General features: G+C 40.2%; 1 protein-coding gene across 1 annotated transcript in view; it reads right to left on the reverse strand.

Annotated features, from left to right (window-relative positions):
* Positions 1 to 19,547, reverse strand: part of MYO10 (myosin X) — a 242,145-nt gene extending 222,598 nt beyond the window's left edge. Inside the window, exon 1 of the mRNA XM_074200421.1 lies at positions 19,410 to 19,547. Coding sequence (XP_074056522.1) covers positions 19,410 to 19,445 — 36 coding nt within the window. The 5' untranslated portion in view covers positions 19,446 to 19,547. The remainder of the gene's footprint in view (positions 1 to 19,409) is intronic.
* Positions 19,548 to 24,580: the final 5,033 nt, after the last annotated feature.

Below are 24,580 nucleotides of genomic sequence, written 5' to 3' on the forward strand. Positions count from 1 at the left end.
CATGAATACCATCTACCAAAATGGTTACAATCTGCAACAGTGATTGTGGAGGACCCACAATCAACAAAGTCATTATGTTTCTTAAAGTGTTTGCATATAGACAGGTTCTCACCTGTAACTCAGATCTCATCTTCACTCTGGAATTTGTAAATAGAGACAACAGTGAAAATCATTTAAGAAGTTAAAAGCACTTTGATTTTTTATGGACCTAATACCAATTTCATTTTCATAATATCACTTTCATTCCTGGTTCCATCACTGAAACAGCATATGACTTCAACAACGTCACAATTAGTAGACTAACTAAATATAAGTTAACTTTGTGGTTGTGCTTCAGGCCCAACAGTACTCTTTTGAAGAAAGGTGTCAAATTGAGAAATATATTTTCATGATACCACATACCTCCTATCTGAGATCAGAACCTGGCTCTTATGTAGCAGAGAAAAACATTTCCATTCCTCTCTCCTGCACTCAGCAGAACTGTTCACTCATCTGTTTTAACTTTTCATGGTAAAATGCTGGAAAATAATATATATCATGAAAAGACAGCTGCACAAATTGTCCTTCACAACATATACAACAAGCATTTGACTTGTTTATTCTTCAAATTGGACTATTTAATATTGTATGGCAGAATCTGGCTCTCATACTTTTACAACAAAGAGCTCACTTCATCAGATTTTCTTCTGGTATACACTTTGAAAAGCAAAAGGAAATGCCAACTTTTAAATCTTTTATGGAAAAACCACACTGGGCCGTTTTCTGGAAGAAACCTGAATGAACATGGCTCCAGTACTTAAAAGATAGTAAACTGAACTCCACAATGTTTGAAAGAAGTAAATTACTAAAGTTAAAATCACTAAAGGTTCCGATCTGTAGCAATTTAAACTTTGATAATTAAAAATACACATAACATTTTAAGAAAGCTCAAAAAACCTTCAATTGTTTTAAAAAGTAAAAAATAAGAATCAGAATTTTCTATATCTTAAGATGACCAGAGAATTTCATTCTTTCTTTTTTTTTGCAAGGCAAATGGGGTTAAGTGGCTTGCCCAAGGCCACACCACCAGATTTGAACTCTGGTACTCCTGAATCCAGGGCTGATGCTCTATCCACTGTGAGAACCTAGCTGCCCCGAGAACTTCATCCTTAAAAATGTGGAACTTGTCTACTCTGAAGAGGTTCTAAGATTCAACTGAGAAGTTTTTTCCCAACCAGGGATCACAAGAGTGACCCAAAAGGTCACTAACAACAAGGTGGAAGGCTGAATATCCTTAGGATCTAAAACATAAAAACACTGAAATGCCCAGGAAAAAAAAAAAGTATTTTCAAACTCTAGGTAGTCCAAGGGAGAGAGAGCAGGGGTCTAGAGTCAGGAAGATTTCCCAAGTTCAAATCTGGACTCAGACACTTAATAGCTATCTGAATGACCTGGGCAAGTCACTTAACCAAGTTTGCCTCAATTTCCTCATCTGTAAAATCAGTTGAGGAAGGAAAAGGCAAACCAATCCAAGATCTCTGTGAAGAAAACCCCAAATGGAATTACTGAAAATACAACAACAAATAATAAACCCCAAACACAACTTCACTTTTCAAGTACCAAACCCTTCAACAAGAGTCAGGGAGACAGCATGCAAAAGCTGTGCCAAAAGCATGCCTAAGCACTAATTCTGAAATCAAAGGACTTCTGTTTCAAAGCCTATCTTTGTGATCATGGGCAAGTCAACTAAATTAGACAGGCTCAGGTCCTTATCTGTAAAGTGATGAGAATAGACCAGATGGTCTCAGAGATCTCTTCCAGATCTAGGTTTATAATCCAAAATCCAAGTCACTTAAACTCCCTAGGCCTCAGTTTCCTCTTCTGTAAAATAAGAGGGATGACCTAAGTTGTCCTCTGAAGTGACTTTTGGTTTTAAATTTATGATCACAAAACCATATAGTTACACACACCACTTGTATTTCTAATATGGATTTCACATTATGACTCCTGCCCTTTAGCTGAGCACTTTGCATTTTCTCCTACAACCATGGCTCTGAACAACCAACCTGATGCTTCTAGTTATATTCTCCAAAAGAACTTTCTGGCTCCTGCATCTGGCATCCAAGGAAAGATGTTACATTATAATGAAAATCTGTCTAAACTACATTAAATATTAATAAGGCAGTGGTGTATTTACACCATTCACTAATTCAGTCACAAGTCTAATGAAAGAGAAAAGCAAATCTACATTTTCATTAAATACCTCGGTTTCCACATTCCATTTTTGTTCAAATGCATGGTTAACAGAAATTGTTTAAATCAAGCACTAACATGGAGCTAGAATCCATTGACAGAATAGCTTTGGCAGAAAAGTGGACTTACTGATCTTATGTATTTCTTCTGTATTTCTAATGCTTAACTATGATCAATGATTCACCAAGAGTCATATAAAGGCCTACCAAATACTAAGACTCTCCCTTCCTTAGCCAAGTCTGAACTCTTACGGCAAAGTTGGAATTTTTTTTCCCCCAGAACCTAGTTTAGATAAACTTTTCATCAATTTTATTTGAAACAAGTCTCTTATGTTTTCTACAGAAAGTAGAAGGGAGGGGTTGAAGAGTAAATCCTAAAAAGTTAGTTGGTCTGAAAATATTCCTAAGATGAAATAGTCAACCTATGCATAAAAATAAAACCAAGATGGTTTTGATCAACAAAAAAGGATAGAGTCTCACAAATGATTTGGAATGGACTCTTACTAAGGATTTTGAAATGTAGGCAAGGTTGAAATACCAAGCAAAGGAAGAGCTGGGGAGCTAAGAGAAGGAGAATGAATGCATTTGAGGCAGCAGCTTAATAACAAGTCTCTACTGATAAGACCCTGTCAGGACCCTGTTGTTGTGAGACCTTCTTAGTGCCTCCCCCCCCCCCACACACACAAACACACCCCAGGTTCCAGCTAGCTAAGCTAAGGAGGTGGCATTATGACCACGAGCCTGAGAGAAAACAACAGAATGTGGAAGTATTACAATTGATGACGAATATGCCATCTTTAGCAATGGGACTTGGGTGGATATGGAGTTGGGAATATGACAGTTCAATATGAAAGTCTCTGATACTTAGCAGTTGAACCTGACTTTTAGCTTCAGTTTCCTTCTCTATGAAACAGTGATAATCACACAGTAGCATCTATCCAGGGGGATACTCAAAGGTTCAAATTAACCACACATGATAGCACATGTCTATGATCCCTGAGACCGGAGAGGACTGAGCCTGGCAAACCACTTGAGCTCAGGAGATCTAGGTTGCAGCAAGGCTAGACCTGATCAGTGTCAACACTAAGGTCAGCATCACTGGTAAGCCTCCAGAAGCATGGGGAGGAGGAGGGGACCAGTTTAAGGGAGAGACAAATCAGCCCAAGTCAAAAGTGCCATTCCACAGGAGGATCAGGCCATGAGTAGTTGGAAAACACAGAGGGGAAGTGACAGGAAGAAAGGGAAGAGGGAAGGGAGCAAGGGAGAGGAAATGTCCCCTCAATAGCCTACAAGAGTTCCTTAAGAGAAGGTTCTGAGCAGCCTGCATAGAGCCTGGGACACACTAGGAATTTAAATGGTTGATGATTGACTGAATTTCTATAATAAACATTTGAATCTTTTTCCCTAATCCTATTATATACTTTCCTCCTATCCTTATTCTTCACTGTGCAAGTTAACATAAAAGCTGTTCATTTTTTTTGGTTGGTTTGTTTCTAAGGGGTAATGAGGTCAGAAAGTTAACTTTCTGACTCTTTTCTTAAATTTGTAAAAAGTGGTATATTAAGACAGAGTGAAACTTTTCAAAATGGAAATAAATTCCTTAAAATAGAAGGATCATAGACCATCATTACTTCAGAGAAAAGTGATTTCCGAATCAATAGGACTGGTAAACTCAGTGGCCCAATGAAGTGATAGCTATCATCAAAAAAGCTAATTTTGTCAGTGTCCCAAAGAGTCCTTCAAAATCCGCAAGTTTACTCTATTCAATTTTCACATTTCAAGATATGATATGAACTTACAAAACTTTATGGATAGGTGCGGCTAGGTGGTAAGTGGATAGAGTACAGCCCTGAAGTCAGGAGTACCTGAGTTCAAATCCAGCCTCACACACTTAATAATTACCTAGCTGTGTGGCCTTGGGAAAGCCACTTAACCCCATTGCCTTGCAAAAACTAAAAAACAAAAGAAAAAAAACTTTATGGATACATTCACATAGGATAGAGGAATTCATTCACAGAATATGCAATTATTTGTATACAAAAGTCTATAGAAACAATTCATTTCCCATAATATTATTTTATAACCCACAGAGATCAAAGAAATCCTTATAATCTGTGTAATTAATAATACCATTTGAATTGTGGAAGATCTGACCAAATCCACCTAACATAGTCAAGTGAATAAAGAGTACAATCTTGGAATCAAAATTATTATAGTCAACACCATTACTAAAAGAGGGGCAATAATAGTACCTACAGCTAAGGACATACTTTCTAAGAAAAACAGAAACTAGGAAAAAATTCTAAAAGAAAATTCTCAGTTTATTATCAAAATCATTACTAGCACTAGGATAAGAGCCAGATACTAATAAAACCACATGCCAGTAGAAGACAAATAACAAATAAAATGTAAAATGCAAATTCCTTGAGACCAGGGAACATTTTCATTTTGTCTTTGTATTGCCAGGTCCAGATGGGGTTTAATAAACACTGTTTGAATTATAGGGAAAATAGTAAACAGAATCTACCTTAAAGTCTCACATGACATGTTCTCTGGAAAATTAGCAACTGTGTAAATGTGTAAATCTTAAATTAAATAGATGAAACATAAAGATGGAGAGCTGTACCTAGTGCAATAAATAGCTGAAGCTAGAGCAGATGGGAAGAACCAAATGGACTAGCCCATGCTACTGTTTTCAAATGAGCTTCATTCCTGACAAATCCCTCTAATGATGGAATGAAACATAGGCTAATAAACTCCAAATGAACAGAGGACCCGAATTCTAAATGCAATGTTTTAAGTCAAATAGTGTCTACTTGAAAAAATTTGATTTAATTCAACAGACATTTGTTGGGTACCTATTATGGGTGGGTATGCAGTAGGCTAGAAAAATTAAATGGCTATCACAAGGAAGAAAGGTTAAGTCAGAAGAAAAACAACAAAATTCATCTTGAAAACAGTAGGAAAGAAAACAAATACCTGGAAACACTTAGCCTGTGGCCAACATGAGTCAACCCTGGAACAGTATTGCAAAACAAACAGATTGCCTAAATGTGAAAAGAAGTTCTCAGGGGCGGCTAGGTGGCGCAGTGGATAGAGCACCAGCCCTTGAGTCAGAAGTATCTGAGTTCAAATCCGGCCTCAGACACTTAATAATTACCTAACTGTGTGGCCTTGGGTAAGCCACTTAACCCATTGCCTTGCAAACTAAAAAACAAAAAAAACAAAAAAAACCCCAACAAGTTTTACATGTGAGATGTATACTCATAGCATTACCTCCTCATACTGACTGAAGTTTAATCAGATGAATAAGCATGTCCAGCTTAGGGTAACACATTTTAAAGATGTGCATGTTTTATGGAGGCACAAAAAAAGAACCATGGAAATAATTACAGATCAAGAAAATAGGGTGTAAGAGAAAAAAGATTAGAGTTCAATCTACTGGAATCAAAGAAATGACTGAGGAAGGATAGAATAGCAAATTAAGTATAGTTTACCAGATAAGTATGTAAGCGATAATGGTTTACTTAGTAGAGTTACTGGGGCAAATGACAGAAAACTAAAAATCTAAGTGACAACAGAATTTTAGGTCTAAGTATCAGAAAATTGGTACCTACAGGTTATTAAACCATCCTCATTAAAGGTTCTATAAATTGCATATTAGGATGATCTTGAATTTCTTGTGTCATGAATTCTTTTGGGGAATATGGTAAGGCCTATGGGTGGCTCCTTTTCAGAGCAATGGTTTTAAATGCATAAAATAAAAAAAATAAGATTACAAAGGAAACTAATTATATTGAAATATATTTATGAAAAAAATTTTTTGCAAGGACCCCAGATTGGGATGAGTTAGAGCATAATTTATCTTAAGTGACAGACTAAAAGGTGGGAAATTAATCTACTTCATCTTGAATTCTAGTTTTTATTAATCTTAATTAAACACCTACTTTGTGTTGGTGTTGGGGATACAAATAAGAGTAAGATAACACTGCCTTCAAGGAGCTTACATTATACTGGGGGAGACATATGCAAAATAGATAAAGGTCATTATGGGGGGGAAGGTACTATCAGCTGAGAGATTTGAAAAGACTTCTGGTAGGGGGTTCATGAGATAAGTCTTCAGTGGTAAAGATAATGAGGAATGAATTCCTTCTAAATGAGATAATTATTAAAAAAGCATACAGATGATGATGACAACGATGATGATGGTGATTTGTCCGTGTTCTTGAAGAGAAGATCATGATACCAGGGAGGTGATACAAGTGAACTGCTGAGTCACCAGCCTCACTTTCTCCTCTGGAGCCATCTGGGTCCAGTGACCAGATATGAATCAAGATGACTGGAGATGGTCCTCAATGTGAGCCAATCAGGGTTTAGTGACTTGTCCAAAGTCATACAGCTAGTAAGGGTCAAGTGTCTGAAACTGGATTTGAACTCAGATCCTCCTTACTTCAGAGCTCATGCTCTAGACACTTTGCCACCTAGGTGGAAAGGCTTGTGTATGGTACAGGAAAGTCATTTGGACTGGGTCACAGAGTGAAGGAAAGGGAACAAAATAAAATATGGGTGTAAAGTAATTCAGGAGTCAGATTGTTTTCTTTTGTTTTGATTCAACAAGCATTTACTGAAGGTTGAATATGTATGAAGCACTATTCTAGGTTCAAATTGAAATCTTAAGTCTATGTACTATGTATGACTAAGGATAATGAGGTGAAAAGGGGGAAGGAAGAAAGGAAGGCAAAAGTTCTTGGGGCAGTAGTTATTATGTCAATTAACCTCTGCTTACCTCAGTTTCCTATTCTATAAAAATGAGGATAACACTGGCACCTATTTCCCAGAGTTGTTGTGAGATAAAATGAAATTTTTGTAAAGAATTTTGTAAACCTTAATGTATTCAGAAATAAAAAATAAAATTGCATTTAAAAATGTATTTATTCTGCCAGAAAATGCCTACTGTATGCAAAGTACAATGTTAGATATCAAAGATAAAAAGATTAGATAAGACAAGAGACAAATTAGATAAGACAACAGTAATATCTGCATTAAATGACTGACAGGAAAAGTAGATGAATAAGTCTATTCAACAAGTATTTATTTAACCATCTATGTACAAAGTCTTGTGATAAGAGACTACAAAACCAATGTTGATCATTTTAACTGAAGGAAAAATCTTTACATTTTAATTTCATTAAACTCAGATACTTCCTAGAAGGGGAAAAAAGAATTTCTCAAAGTTAAAAAAATCATCATTTAAAAGAAAAACACCCTTTCTGGGACCTTCCAGTTTACACATGGTAGGTACCATGAAGGCAACAAAATGCAATGGAACGAAGGATTAGAAAATAAATCCATTAAAACATTCCTACAACAGATGCTTCCCTTGCCTCTTGCCAAGGGATCGCTTGTGTGATTTCAGTCTCCAAAGGGCACTAGCCATGGGAATGGCATGCTCTGTAGACTTGAGGAGGATGTGTATGTATGTATGAGTGGCTTACACTTAATAGTGGAACTGTCTTGCATTCCTGCTCACAGCAACTGGTAAACTTTATATTTTAACCCTACTTTAGCTAATCAAAATATTTCTCAAAAATTCTAACCCAAAGTCAAAAGGAAAATTATTTAAGCATAATAATTTGAACATAGATACATCGACTCAAAATTAGTACTGTCTCTGTTGCAATGAAACTGTTCTGAAGAAAAGAACCATAAATGTTTTGGCACTAATTTAAGAGTGCCACAAGAAATGTAACATGTATTTTGTAAAAACTCCAAATTTAGCAAAAGTATTTACTACCCATATACAAAATAAGTCCTAGAAAACTGACCTACTTCAAGCACCTATGAAGCTATAAAACTTCCACTTAGACCAGTACCAGAATGAGAAATTTAATTCCTTCAGCACTTAGCAATATATTAATGGTAGAATCAGATCACTTTAGAAAAAACTTATTTTAAATAGATGCTGCTGCACAAAGTAACCTCCTGAGTTTGTTTCCTTTAAACAGATATGTGCCCAAACACTCTGCCAGGTAACAGATGTGATGGATTACATTTTCAGTAGATGGTAATCCCCTTATTTCACTGACCACAAACAGGACAATATAAAAAGAATGACTGTTCCATTTTCTCTGTGGAAACATCTGTTAATGGCTAGAACCCTGGGCTTTGAGTCCAGACTGAGGCAGAGGTTCGAACGTGACTCTGACACTTACTTGTGAGTCTCTTAAGCTCTCTGTGTACTTTAGGCAATTCTACTAAATTATAGAAGAGTTGCAATTTTCAAAAAAGGATTATTTACTTTGATGAAATCATAGATTCTTCAGTATTCCAGTATGGAAATTTAATTCAATAAGAATTTGTTAAAATGTATTGAATGTAACACACTATGTTTGGAAAATGGGAGTTAAAAAGTCAGAGAACTGAATGTCTGTTCTTAAGGCACTTAGACCATACTGGAGGGAAATGGTACACAGATAATTGAAACACTTTCTAAGAAGGGGGGGAAAGTTTATTTTGGGTTGGGCCTAAAATTACTTAAAAAAAACTAGTGTAGGCACAATCAATATGGAGGGAGGGGGGAGTTGTGATTAAACAATGAGGGGAGGAGTGATGAAACAGTAGGGAATGTCCTATGCTCATTATCACTTAACAGTAAAGACATAGCAGTCAAAAAAGCTAAGAGTAAACCAGACTTCACCCAGAGAAGCCCGGTGTTGATGATGACATGAGTAATAAATAACTCTTGCCTTGGGAAGTGCCAGACAATGGAGGTCTTCACCTGGAGAATGAATATCCACACTGTAGAGAGGATTTCTACTCAATCTGGGGGTTGAACTAAGAAGGAAGAAATAGGCATTTATGAACACTTACTAGGCACCGTGATAAATTATCTTTTTAAATCTCTCAACAACTCAAGAAGATTATTAACCCCAGTTTACAATTTTTTACTATCATTATTATTATTAACCCCATTTTTAAATTTGAAGGAACGAGACAAACAAGGTAAAATGAATGACTTGCCCAAGAGGCAGCTAGGTGGCGCAGTGGATAGAGCACCAGCCCCTGGAGTCAGGAGTACCTGGGTTCAAATCCCACCTCAGACACTTAATAATTACCTAGCTGTGTGGCCTTGGGCAAGGCACTTAACCCCATTGCCTTGCAAAAAAAAAAAATGACTTGCCCAGGGTTACACAGCTAGTAAGTGTGTGAGGCTAAATTTGAATTCTAGATTTCATGGCACTCTATCCACTGTGCCACCAGCTGCTTCTTTAGAATGCTAAGATTCTATTACTCTTAAATGAAAGTTTGACTTGAACTGGGCCTTGATGTAGAGAGAGAAGTGAAGGGAAAAGAGGCATTCCATTAATCCATATAACAAACATGAAAGAAAAGGGGGGGAAAGGTCACTTGCCCATGAAGAAATTAAGGAAAGCTTACTCAAAGATGAGACCATAGATGAAGAAATAAGTTAGACTACTATCTGGGGATGAAACTGGGGAGAATAAAAGAAATAAAAAAACATAATTTTTCACATCATTTATTTAAAATGCAGATAGGTGCACTGTACAAAGCTGAGTTGTATGAGTTATTCAATGAAAGCTCAAACTTCCAGTGGGTTCACACAGGGGGGGTGCAATTTTCAAACCTTGACTAGAGTTGAGAATATTTTCAATAAGGGAGTGGTGCCCAAACTGCATCTTGAAACCGAGAATTTTAAAAGGTTGAGATGAAAAGAAAGAATGAAGTGAGAAAAGTCATTGAAACAGGAAAATACAGGGTCAGTTCCAGAAATTCCAAATAGCTCAGACCAGCTGGAACACAGGATATGTGAAGGCAAGAAGTATGATGACAAAGTTGGAAAAGGTGATGGAACCACAGCAAGGTGAGGCCTGCTTACAGTGCAGTAAAGGCTCTGAAGGAGGAGGACCTCAGCTTAAATGTCTCTGACATTTCCCACCTAGGTGAACTTGGACAACTCATTGGACATCCCTAGACTTTCCTCATTTGTATGATTAGGGAGTTAGATTCAATGGCTTCTGAGGTCCCTTCCAGTTTTAGCTCTGAGAGCCAGTGATGCTAAAGTGAGCATGAAGGGAGTGCCAGCATCAAGACTTAGGGAATCTCAAATTTCTCCTTTGGGCAATGGGAAGCTTTGCCTTCTGCTTACAGAAACAAATCTGGCAGTAGGATATAGGGTAGATTGGAGAGGAGAGATTATAAAGAGCACTAAAGAATAATCACAGGCTGAAAATTAGAGCTGATTTGATGAAAACATAAAGGAAAGGGAAGGGGTGGGGAAAAAAAAAACTTGCCAAGACAGAATTAACAGGATAAAGTAACTGATTGCATGTGAAGGAAAAGGGAAATGTCAAAAAGTTAATGAGGTTATTCTAGTCTGGGTAACCAAAAAGATGATGGTCCATAATCAAAAAAGAGAAAAGTCAGGAAGAAGTAAGTTGAATTTGAGGTGCTACTGGGATATTTAGATACAGACGTCCCATAGCCAGGAAAAAATGCAAAGTCTTCATTCTCAAGAGTGAAGTTGGGGGGGGCACATTTGGGATTCAGCAGAAAGAAGCTAGTCACTAAAGTTGTGTGGTTTCCCTATTCACAAACTATCATAAACACTTGCCTATCTATAGATTGCATTGCTCCATTTGAGAACAGAAACTAGCTCTATTTTTGTATATTTTCTCCCAGGGCCAGTACAATTCCTGGTGCTTATTGTTTACTGCTGAATATTGCCAGGAGAGAGATGAATAGAGAGAACACAGTCAACCCCAATAACTTTTGGAAACTACACAAAACCTTAAGGAAAGCTTCTTTTGAAGCCAGAGAAAGAATTAGAAGAATGAGAGAGGGAAGGAAACTGTTTTGTTTGATTGTAAAAAAAGGGTAGAAATTCCAGAAAAATATTTTATTATAGAAGTAAAAGGAAGCAAGCTGCACACATTACAGATAAGACTCAAAGGTTGCTGCAGATGCTAAATGTCATTGTTCAGCCATTTCAGTCATGTCTGACTCTTTGTAACCCTATTTGAGGTTTTCTTGGCAGAGATGTTGGAATTGTTTTGCCATTCCCTTTGTTAGCTCATGTTGCAGATGAGGAAACAGAGGTAAATAAGGTTAAGTGACTTGCCCAGGATCACAATGCTAGCTAAATGTCCAACATCAAATTTGAATGAAGGTCTTCCTGATTCCATGCAAGTTGCTCTATAATCCTGGGCTAGCTAGGACAATTGTTGAGGGGGCACAATTTTTACTCATTCCCTGAAGAGCACAAATGTCTTGTACTGCCTAGCACCAGATCTAACACTCACCAAGGGTAAAGAGACCAAGGAGAATAAGGACCACAAAAGACCACTGTATAGGCAAAGATAATTTTTTTAAAGATTTTATTTATTTTGAGTTTTGCAATTTTTCCCATAATCTTACTTCTCTCCCCCAACCCCCACAGAAGGCAATTTGCCAGTCTTTACATTGTTTCCATGGTATACATGGATCCAAATTGAATGTGATGAGAGAGAAATCATATCCTTAAGGAAAAAACATAAGTATAAGAGAGAACAAGATCAGACAACAAGATATCACTTTTCCCCCTAAATTAAATGTCATAGTCCTTGGTCTTTGTTCAAACTCCACAGTTGTTTCTCTGGATACAGATGGTATTCTCCATTGTAGACAGCCCCAAATTGTCCCTGATTGTTTCAATGATGGAATGAGCAAGTCCATCAAGGTTGATCACTGCCCTCATGTTGCTTTTAGTGTGTACAATGTTTTCCTGGTTCTGCTCATCTCTGTGCATCAGTTCATACAAATCCCTCCAAGCTTCCCTGAATTCCCCTCCTGGTTTCTAATAGATAATTTCTAAAAGATAATTTTTTTAAAATTTATTTTTATTAAAGATATTATTTGAGTTTTACAATCTTCCCCCAATCTTGCTCCCCACCCACAGAAAGCACTCTGTCAGTCTTTACTTTGTTTCCATGTTGTACCTTGATCCAAATTGGGTGTGATGAGAGAGAAATCATATCCTTAAAGAGAAGTCTAAGAGGTAACAAGATCAGACAATAAGATATCTGGTTTTTTTTCCTAACTTAAAGGGAATAGTCCTTGCACTTTGTTCAAACTCCACAGCTCCTTACAGATGGTACTCTCCTTTGCAGACAGCCCAAAATTGTTCCCGATTGTTGCACTGATGGAATGAGCGAGTCCTTCAAGGTTGAACATCACTCCCATGTTGCTGTTAGGGTGTACAGTGTTTTTCTGGCTCTGCTCATCTCATTCAGCATCAGTTCATGCAAATCCCTCCAGGCTTCCCTGAATTCCATCCCTCCTGGTTTCTAATAGAACAATAGTGTTCCATGACATACATATACCACAGTTTGCTAAGCCATTCCCCAATTGAAGGACATTTTACTGGATTTCCAATTCTTTGCCACCACAAACAAGGCTGCTATAAATATTTTTGTACAAGTGATGTTTTTACCCTTTTTCCTCATCTCTTCAGGGTATAGACCCAGTAGTGGTATTGCTGGGTCAAAGGGTATGCACATTTTTGTTGCCCTTTGGGCATAGTTCCAAATAGCTCTCCAGAAGGGTTGGATGAGTTCACAGCTCCATCAACAGTGTAATAGTGTCCCAGATTTCCCACAACTCTTCCAACAATGATCATTATCCTTCCTGGTCATACTGGCCAATCTGAGAGGTGTGAGGTGGTACCTCAGAGAAGCTTTAATTTGCATTTCTCTAATAATTAATGATTTAGAGCATTTCTAAAAGATAATTTTTAAAAGAGTTTTCATAAGGAGGACTGACCTTGAGGGATGGGATAAGAAAGTAAAAGCAACAAGTACCAACTACCTTTTTGAAAAGTCTGACAAAAGAATGATAAAAAATAAGAAGGTAACAGAGTTGAGGACATTTGTTATTGGCGGGGACAGTGGAGTCTTTTGAGAACGGGAGAAACTTGAGCACATGGAACAAGTAGGAGTCAAGAAAGACAAAGATATTAAAGATGAAATTGCAGGGAAAGGGGAAAGCACTATACCAACCTTTCCAGCCTGGACTCTCTCTTATCTCTAACAAGAGGGGACATATTCAGTGTTTGAAGTTACACTGTTATTTTTGTGCCTGTGCTCAAAATTTGTATCACTAGACCTGAAACACTCTCCTTAAACCTGTATATCCAAAGGACTGGAACAACAAAGACAGAGTTAGAATTCAGTTAGAACCAAAAAAGCAATTTTTACTGCCTTCTACATGCAAAGCACTGTGCTAAGCTTCAGGAGATAAAACCCCTGCCTTCAATGAGTTTAACTTCGAATAAGGGAATAAAAGAGAGGAAGCACAGAGAGTAATCCAGGTTGGCTAAAGCACAGAGTATAAGAAAAAGATTATGGGTTAAGACTGGAGAGGGGGGGGGGGGGAGAGGCCTGAATAGGAGATAAAGGCTTTTGAATTCAGTATGCAATTAAAAGATACTAAACTTTTTTTTAAATGAGTGATTTGACTTGTTCCATGTCTACAGGATAAGTGTATCAACAATATAAAGAATGAATTGGAAGTGAGGGAGGTGAGATTTACTAGGAACACTCTAAGTAGTTGATATAGTGGGGGGCCTTGCAAGAGATACTGGAGAAAGAACCCCCTGGGATTTGAATGCTGACTGGCTACAAAAAGGTGAAAAAAAACCTCAGATACCAAGACTTGTGAATTCAGGAGACTGGAGCTCAAAATGCAAATGTGAATGGGGGAGGATGAGTTGTAGAGAATTAAGTAGCGGATTCAAGAGAGAGATAATATACATAGTAAGAGATAAGGCTGAAAAGACCGATTAAGAGATCAGAGTTTTCTTTGAATGCTGGAACTTTGGATTTGATTCCTGTAAGTGATTAAGAGAATCATGGAAAGTTTGGGGACATCAAAGTGACATGAAAGCAGACTTTTGGGGAGAGTCATCCAACCACTGTGCAAGGGACTGGATGGGAAACTAACATTTCAATGACTGGTATGCTTCTTTAGATAATAATGTTAAATGCTATCAGATTTAAGTAAATGCAAAGGCACATGATCCCACACTAAAGTATATAGCAGAACTTTTAATTAGTCTTTAATTCTACTCTTAGTTTAAAAAATAAATACTCTTCAGGAGACTTGAGAACTGCCTCCTCTAGATGGCATATATATATATATATATATATATATATATATATATATATAGAGAGAGAGAGAGAGAGAGAGAGAAGAGAGAGAGAGAGACTCCAGCTCTCTGAGGAACAGCTTGGAAAAAAATAAATTAAGTTTTCCATAAGTCCCATTTATTTTATCCAATACTATGAAATGATTATGTAAAAGACTAAACCCAATTTTATATTCCACTTTATCAGATGTTTAAAGACTAGAGGTTCTGTATATTCTATAATCATATAAGCAGAGGATGTGCTAAATATCCCAATTTTTAAATCTAATGATATTTTTAAAGTCCTGCAGACTTTAAAACAAAAACAAAAACATTATCTACACCTACCTCACCTCTCTGGTTAAACAGCCAAGATGCTGGGACACAATGGTCCTGTCAACATCAGTCAGTATTTTAGTTTTACTAGAGAGCAATAAGCTGAGTCAAAGGGCTAAAAGAGAGTATTTGAGAAGAAAAGTACTTTCTCGGGACACAGGGGGTACTTTCTCAGGACACGGGGCAAAAAGTATAAGGCACCATACTGTGAGCAGAGAACAAATGGGTATGGACTGCCCTTTACTCACATGGAAGTCTTCCACTGATGGCCCAGATGTTGCTTCCTATAGATAGCTGTCAACAGAATTGCCCCAGGACACATAAAAGATGCATTTCCTACATGCTTCCTTTCTTATATAATTGCAGACTACTGTCTTAGAAAAAAACAAAAAAGTCTCAAACCTTTTTTTCTCTAAAGGAAAAAAAAGAAACTATACTAGGATATCACAAACAAATGCTTTTTTAAAAAGTGACTACAGTGAAGGAAAATTAATATTAGAGAAAGACATCTCAGGTGAAAGATGTTATTATCATCAAGACAAAAAAAAGGAACAAAACCCAGAATCAGTTTCACCTCTTCAAGCTGAGTTTCTAAAAGGTTTCAACTAACATTTTTGTTTTCAATTATAAAAAGTTTTAAGACAGGAAAGCACTTGTGAATCATGCTATCTAATATGTATTGATAACTTTTTCCATTAGAATTTTATACCCTGAAACCTCAATAGCCTTTATGTACATCAATAGAGTCAAAATCAAACAAATGATCCTGACTAGTTGCATACTGACTTCTAGAACCACACATCATCATTATCTATGTGCTAAGATCCTGGGCTTAGAGTTAGGAAAATCTGAGTTCAAACCTGTCCTCAGAGGTTCACTAGCTGTGTGAACCTGGGTAAATCACTTAAACTGTCTGCTTTAATCCACTGGAGAAAGAAATGGCAAACCTCTCCACTATCTTTGGAAAGAAAACCCCTTAGACAATCCTGGTAGGTTATGACAGGGTCACAAAGAATCAAAACTAACAGCTACAAGAATATTTTTATTTTTTAAAACATTTCTCAGTTATAATGTAGTTTGGGTCAGGCTGACACTTCTGATGTATATTACACAACTATGATTTGAATGACAAAAAAATACTCTTTAGAATATCTCCTTAACCATTCTCATGGAAAGAAGAAAATTGACGATGTGAGGTTTAAGTGAGCTATATTTTTGTTTTACTCTCTTAGTTAATTTTCTGTCAAGTCAGTCTAAACTTAAGTTTGTCATTTTTTTATTTGATTTCCACAAAAAGTATTTTTGTTGCATTTTGGATCCCGGGTACTTGGGAGGATGGATTGTATTCAACTTTTTTTTTTTAATTACTTCGGGCTCTAAATTTAACTTTCTGCCTGAAGCAAACTTTCAACCATTTATCTGAAATACTGAAAAAACAGGCTCCAATGAAACACAGACACAATGTATTATAGTTAAGCAATAAGAAAACTAATGAAAGTAGTGATGAAACTAAAACTTGATGGGGGAGTTTTACCCGCTTAGGGTTTTTATACTGTTTTTTTTTTAGTCCTGTAGTACATTTTGAAGTCAATAGCTGTCAGATGACTGGCACAAGTTCTTGCCAGTCAATGATAAGATCCAAGGTGTTATTTAAAGCAGGCAAGTATAGACAAGAATATAGGGCCAGTAATGCACATAGAAATTAATACAATTAGGCTACTCCTTAATGTGAAGACTCTAGTACATGACATAATATGTGCTAGCCTCAATTAGTTTCCATTTTCTTGTTATCAAGACACTTTAAAGGTAAAAAATGCAAACGGAAATTTTAATATCTTTCAACACAAGCTTTAAGTTGACTATCATCCATCAAGCTATTACCTTGTAATTTAACTTGAAAGAAGCTGCCCAAGAGAAAGCCCCCCACAAAATGTTCTTAAGAAAAAAAAAATCTACCTAGAAATACTTAACTCAAATTTTTTCCAGCTTTCAGTGTAACAAAATATTACAAATATTTTTCTACTCATCACATTTCATATGATGACTATTCTATTAAAATTAATTCTCAAGACAAAGCATTAGCAAGATTTTGCTAAGAGTCCTCCAAAAACCCAATACATTTCTAATTTATCACGCTTTAACTACTTGACACAAGACTTACATATTTGCCATTCTAAGCAGAAAAGGAAACCAGTTATTCTTATGGGTGGAACTCTGGATATAAAATAAGGGCCAAGTTGTAATACTAATCACATAGACTGATCAAAAGATTCAAACTACAAACTTTGGGGAAGAGAAGAAAGCCATGAGAAATGGAAACTGGAAGTCAAGGTGACCTGGGTTTTAGATACACCTTTACCAACTAGCTCTGCAAGTATTCACAAATTACTTTCTCTGGGCCTCAATATCCTCACCTATAAAAAGAGGGTCAGTACGAGATCATGTCTAAAACCTTTTCTAGTTGTGAGTCCATAGCTAGATGATATCTAAGCATCTTTCCTGATTATTCATCTTGCTTTCTTTACAGATCTGCTGAAAGAAGAGCACTTTGTAAACCAGTTGTATATGATCTTAACCAAATCACTTAAAACTCTGGGCCAGTTTCCTGTAAAAATGCAAGAATCCAACAAGATAATAACTGACAGATAACACTTTAAGGTTTGTAAAAGACTTTACAGGCATTATCTCATTTGAGCTTCACAACCTGTTTAGAAGTTCTATTATCACCGAGATATTACTGATGAGGAAAGAGATTGTGACTCTCCCAGTGACACACACTTATTGAACTCACATTTCTCCTGACTGCCAGTCCAAAGTTCATTGCACTAGACCTTTTATCATTCAATGATCTTCAAATTGCTCTGAATAGGAAGACAGCCATTTGTAGCAGAAAAAGCAAAATTCATTTTTAAATGCTGCCTTGTGAAGTCGGACAAACCTTTTTCTGGAAATTACTTCGTTTTCTCATCTTTCAAATGGGGATAATACCTACAATGAAGCTTATCCTTTGCTCTGGAAGAAAATCATGTCATCAGGGAGGTGATGCCATGTCAAATAAGTGAACTGGATCTGAGGGGGTGCTGTCCTAAGTTACCAACTTCATTTCTCCTCTGAAGCTATCTGGGTCCAATGTGCAGATATGAATCAAGACAACTGGAGATGGCCCTGGTTAAATGACTTGCCCAAGATCACATAGCTAGAAATGGCAAGTTTCTGAAGGCAGATTCGAACTCAGAACAAGGCAACCTAGTAAGGTGGGTGCTGCAGATGCTATTATTCCTACTTCATATATGAGGGACCCAACTTACCTTTCAGCACACAACTAATAAGTGTCAGGGATGGAATGTGAACACCAGTTTTCCTGACTTCAATTCCCTCTATCCACTAAAACTATGCTATTTCATAGACAACTAGATGGCTCAGTGGGTAGAGTTCCAGCCGTGAAGTCAGGAGGACCTGAATTCAAATCCAGTCTCAGATACTTTCTAGCTATATGACCTTGGACAAGTCACTTAACCCTGCTTGCCTGGTATGCAGGGCCATTTTCAGTGGTCTGGATTCATTCCTGGTCACTGGACCCAGATGTCTCTGGAAGAAAAAGTGAGGCTGGTGACTTAGCACAGGCCCCACTAAGGAAAATGCAAGTCACTTGCTTATCTTAGACCTGATGTGATGGTCTTCTTCAATACTACTTCACAGCACTACACTTGTGGTTGAGGGCATGGAGGAAAAAATGTCATGTATTCTAACAAGATGATTCTTGTGTACCATTCTATTATTTAAAGTGGAAGAAAATATTACTATCTTTTCACTATTTTTTTTGTTTGGAAAGAAGTTAAAGTAATCTTTCTTCCTAGAAAAACAAATTAACAAGGTGAGGAAACACTGATTTCCAGTAGGTTTTCCTGCCATTCTCTCCCAATTGCACTAGGGGCAGAACATTAACTTTCTTAGAATATGAATGCAAATGAACCATACAGTTGACAAATGCTAAAACCTGTACTGTTCAAGACAACCTAGAATTCTAGTAAGAACCACAATAACCAAGACTCTCTTTGCTTTTTTTTCCTCAGGAAACAGGGGAATAAATGCTGTGAATCTGGAAAAGTATTAGTCTTAAAAGATTATGAGTAAAGTCTGTATTTAGAGTTGTTAGTTGAATTTTGCTTCTCAAAACACCTGTATATATGGTTCCAATTGTTACTCTGGCCATTAAAAATGCTGTTTCCATGAATAGGATAAATATATATCCTGAAAACAGAATGATTTGAAGACATAAATTTTGCAACCAGTTGAGCTAAGTTTGAAAATGGTACGATATATACTTTATTGCAAAACCATTCATTCCGTTGCTTTGACTTAAGAGTCTATGGTGGAAATACCCTAATTTCATCAACTCTCCCTTGAACCTAATGGAAAACCACATTAAACTGACTCATGACATACTTCAATCTGGGTTTCTTCAAAACTAAGATCTGAGAAATATCTAAAATCAAACCCAACTAGAGGAATAAACTCCATTCTAGAAAGTCAGCTAATCCCTTTCAACGAGAGAGATGTTTTAAAATAAACTTTGGAGGTTTAAGAAAAAAAAAACTGCCGTCCAGATATGAACTGGGTGCCATCGTGTATGTTTTTTAGATACGCCGCTCATCTTTTACCTTTCTGCTAAATGAAATTTTTTTCCAGCAAAACATTCACAACCTCCGACAAAGTGGTCAAAGTTTAAAAAGAGCTGCTTTTCTGGATCCCGTCTGTAAAGGCTCCGAAGCGTAAAGAAGCGAGGCCTCGGCGGCGGGGAGCCCTCACAGGCCGGGCTCTGGGGGCCTGGGGCAGGGAGTCCATGCGGGCCGGCCCGGCCCGGCCCGGCCCGGCCCCCTCGCTTTTCCAAGGAAATGCCAGCGCCTTTCGGGGAGGAATCGGGCCCTGGGCCGCTCCCGCCTTCCCCGGCCCACCCCGAGGGTCTGCCTCCTGGGCATCCCGGGCGCCTCCCCCGCGGAGCCGGCGCGCACGCACAACGCTTCGGGGTTCGCCCCTCCGGGCGCCCGCGCGGTGCGGGCCCCCTCAGCCCGCTGCCCCCCGCCCCGCCGCAACAAGTGGTCCCGGGGCCGCGGGGGCCCGGTAACAAAAGCGGGGCGGGGCGGGCGCGCCGACGGGGCGGGCGCGGGCGGCACTCACCTCGCGGCAGAAGTTCTCCATTGTTCGGCCGCGGAGCGGAGCCTCCGCCTCGCGGAAGTCAGCGGCGCCCCGGGCCCGGCTGCGGCATGCGGGCGCGGCTGCTCAGGCTGCGGGCCGCCCCGCCGCGGCCATCGCCGCCCGCGCCTCCTCACCCTCGGGGTCCGGGGTCCCGCCGGAGCCTTTGTGTCTTCCTCGGCTCTGCTCAGTGGCGGGTCAAGCGGCGGCCGAGGGGGCGCAGCCGGCGGCGCATGCCGCGGCCGCTCCGGGGGCGGGGGCGCACACACACGCGCGCACACGCGCGCACAGCCGGGCTCCCCCGGGGCGCGCTCTGCGCCCGCCGCACAGCCACAGCCCGGCTCCCGTCCCGGCCGCCGCGGGCTGCTCCGCCGGCTGCTCCGCCTGCTCCGCGGGCCGCTCTGCCGCCTCGCGCCCGAGCCCCGGCCCCGCCGGCCCCGCCGGCCCCGCCCCGCCCCGCCGCCTCGGCCAATCCCGGCCCCGCGCCGCCCTGGAGTCCCGGCCCAGCCGGCGCGAGCGACGGGGGCGCGGCTCCTCCCCCGGCCCGGCCCGGCCCGGCCCGCCGCACCTCCGGCCGCCCCGCCCTGCGCTTACCTCCGGCGCTCCTCCCGCTCTGGGGCCCGGGCCGCCCCCCACGGCCCCGCACGCCCGGAGCGCAGGCCCTCAACTTGTGCGGCCGTACTCGGGCTTGGGGCGTCCTGCAGCCGACTCCGCCGGGATCCCGGGGACGCGGCATCTGCAGACGCGGAGCCGGAGCCCGGAGCCGGAGCCCCGGAGCCCCGCACTTGAGTGCGGACTCGCGGGGAGCACGCGGGCTTCACCGCGCAGCGCTGTGCGCTCACAAGCGCCCAACAAGTTGTGCCCCCCCCCCATGCACTCACTCAGTCCGTCTGCGCCCCCGCGCGCGCTCCGAGGAGGACCGCCGACCTGCACACCTCGGCACGCGCAGCTCGCGCCCCTGCCCCGTCTGGCCAGCGGACACACACTGGCTTCCACCGTGAGAGAGAGACAGAGAGGGGGAGAGAGAGAGAGGGACAGAGAGAGAGACAGAGAGGGGGAGAGAGACACAGAGAGAGAGAGACAGAGAGAGAGAGAGGGACAGAGACAGAGAGAGAGACAGAGAGAGAGAGAGAGAGAGAGGGACAGAGACAGAGAGAGACAGAGAGGGGGAGAGAGACAGAGAGAGAGAGGGACAGAGAGAGAGAGAGAGAGAGAGAGAGACACAGAGAGAGACAGAGAGGGGGAGAGAGAGGGGGAGAGAGAGACAGAGACACAGAGACAGAGAGACACAGAGAGAGAGAGAGACAGAGAGAGAAACAGAGAGGGGGAGAGAGAGGGGGAGAGAGAGGGGGGGACAGAGAGAGAGGGGGGACAGAGACAGAGAGAGACAGAGAGAGAGAGAGAGACAGAGAGAGAGGGGGGGACAGAGAGAGAGAGACAGAGAGAGAGAGACAGAGAGAGAGGGACAGAGAGAGACAGACAGAGAGGGGGAGAGAGAGACAGAGAGAGAGAGAGAGAGAGAGAGGGACAGAGAGAGACAGAGAGGGGGAGAGAGAGACACAGAGACAGAGAGACACAGAGAGAGAGAGACAGAGAGAGAGAGAGAGAGAGAGAGGGACAGAGAGAGAGAGACAGAGAGAGAGGGACAGAGAGAGACAGAGAGAGAGACAGAGAGAGAGGGACAGAGAGAGACAGAGAGGGGGAGAGAGAGACACAGAGACAGAGAGACACAGAGAGAGAGAGAGAGAGAGAGAGAGAGAGAGAGAGAGAGAGAGAGAGAGAGAGAGAGAGAGAGAGAGGGACAGAGAGAGACAGAGAGACAGAGAGGGGGAGAGAGAGACACAGAGACAGAGAGACACAGAGACAGAGAGACACAGAGAGAGAGACAGAGAGAGAGAGAGAGAGAGGGACAGAGAGAGAGAGAGAGACAGAGAGAGAGGGACAGAGAGAGACAGAGAGGGGGAGAGAGAGACAGAGAGAGAGAGACAGAGAGAGACAGAGAGAGAGGGACAGAGAGAGAGAGAGAGAGAGAGAGAGAGAGAGAGACAGAGAGAGAGAGAGAGACAGAGAGAGAGAGAGAGACAGAGAGAGAGAGAGAGAGACAGAGAGAGAGGGACAGAGAGAGAGAGACAGAGAGAGAGAAAGGGACAGAGAGAGAGACAGAGAGGGAGAGAGGGAGAGAGAGAGACAGAGAGAGACAGAGAGAGAGGGACAGAGACAGAGGGGGGGGCAGAGAGAGAGAGACAGAGAGAGAGAGAGGGACAGAGAGAGAGAGAGACAGAGAGAGAGGGACAGAGAGAGACAGAGAGAGAGACAGAGAGACAGAGAGACACAGAAAGAGACAGAGAGAGACAGAGAGAGAGAGAAAAGAAGAAAAAGAAAGAAAGAGAAGAAAGGAAGAAAAAGGAAGGAAAGACAGAAAAAGGAAGGAAGGAAGGAAGAGAAAGAAAGGAAGAGTATATAATATAGAACTTCAATCACTTTTAAATGATTTCCCAGAATAAATCAGTAAGATTAATATTATTGCACTATTTCATAGACCAGACACTTGAGGCATTGAACTTAGAATATTTGCCAAGTATCACAAGAAAACTCTACATTCAAAGTGACCCCCCCCACCTGAAGTCTGGAAGACTCATCTTCATGAGTTCAAATCTAGCCTTAGCCATTTACCAGCTGTGTGACACTGGAAAAGTTACTTAACCTTGTTTGCCTCAGTTTCCTCATCTAGAAAATGAACTGAAGAAGGAAGGAAATGACAAACTACTCCTGGTATCTTTGCCAAGAAACTTGCAAATTAGATGAGGAAAAGTTGGACAAGACTGAAACCATTCAAAAACAGCTTCTCTTACAAATCACCTCACCTGAACCCTAGTACTTGATCCAATGAGTCCTATCAGAGATCCATTGTCTCATAAATATAAACAATACCTGGATATAAGAGGAATTGTTAATGGAGTCTAGTTTGATAAATATGGCTTAGTTTCCTGGATCCAGGCTGCAGACTGAACAGCTGTGCAAACTTGGGCAAAGTCTGAGTTTACTGTCTAGAATATCGAAATATAAGAGCAATTATGCCCCCACTTCTTTTCTTCAGTCAACAAACATTTAATAAGCTCCTATTGTATACAAAGCACTCTGCTAGGCACTGTGAGAGATAACATGTAGATAGATACCCATGATCTATCTCATAGGGCCTTTTTTTCCCCTCCCCAGACCTGGCTCCATTTGGACAGAAACATCAACTGTGTAAATTTCCTCCACTGGGAAGCAGATTGGCAAGTCCCATCTTAACTCAGTCCTGAAGACTTGCCTCAGGTACTATCCACAATAGCAAACTGATTCTTTTGGAGTTTACAGCCTAGTAATGATAGTGTAGCTAACATTTATATAGCTTTTTAAGGTTTACAAAATGCTTTGTATGTACCATTGAATATAATTCTCTCAATAATACTGAGTTAGGTACAACAGGCATCCCCATTTTAAGGATTAGGAAACTAAGACACAAGCTAAGGGACTCTTTCATGGTCACTGGAGTAGTGTTAAGACATAATTGCGGGGTGGCTATGTGGTGCAGTGGATAGAGCACCTGCCCTGGAGTCAGGAGTACCTGAGTTCAAATCCAGCCTCAGACATTTAATAACTACCTAGCTGTGTGGCCTTGGGCAAGCCACTTAATCCCATTGCCTTGCCAAAAAAAAAAAAAAGACATAATTGCAAAGCAGATATCTCCTCATTCCAAAACTAGCAGTATTTTACATTGCCTCCTACTAGGGGGAGAAATAGACCCAAAGAAATTATTTTAACACACCTTGCATGATAAATACAAAAGAATTGAAAAACAAAGTGCTATCTATAAGATCTAGGAGGATCTGGAAAAGTATCCTGAAAGGGGTGGCATCTAGTTAGAAATTCAATAGTTCAAGAGCTAGAAGAACTTCAAAATAAAGATATTAATGTGATCAACAACAACAAACTATGGCAAAGTATATTCTGGGAACAAAGAGTAGACCAGTTTGATTGAAGCACAGAAAGAATTCAAATAGTGTGAAACAAGGTTGGACAATTTGTATTTGTAACAGGTCAGTTTTAAGCAATAACTTAGATTCCATCCTCCTAGTGACCAGGGACCCCACAAGATCATGCAAACAATAACATTTTGCACTCCTTTTTAAAACTTGACAACTATTTTAGCCACATGTTCATTGTAAATTTTGTTTGGATACAAAACACACAAGAGCAATCATGCATGACTTTCACTTCTAATTTCCCATCAACCCTTATTAACACAGATTAGTTTACTCAAAACTAATTGTTTGCCCAGTTTTGCCCACCCCCAGGATCAAACTAGATGTAAGCAAGGTAGGCAGTCAAGTTCAGTTCAATCCAGGAAAGGGTGAATAAAAGGACATTACTTTGAATAATATTTTTTCCTAAATGTCCTTTTTGTCTATAAAATTCCATTCTTTTTAAAACCAGCTATTCTGAAATTAAACATCGAAAAAGTACTTTTATACACAGTAGACACAAAAAGAGGATTCTCTATGAAGTCTTCATGAATTTACATTTTGTATTATCTTTTTTAAGTAGGTAACAAATTTTATATATAACTTTTTTTTTTTTTTTAGTTTTTGCAAGG

This window comes from Macrotis lagotis, chromosome X (genome assembly GCF_037893015.1).
Source record: "Macrotis lagotis isolate mMagLag1 chromosome X, bilby.v1.9.chrom.fasta, whole genome shotgun sequence".
Taxonomy (NCBI): domain Eukaryota; kingdom Metazoa; phylum Chordata; class Mammalia; order Peramelemorphia; family Peramelidae; genus Macrotis; species Macrotis lagotis.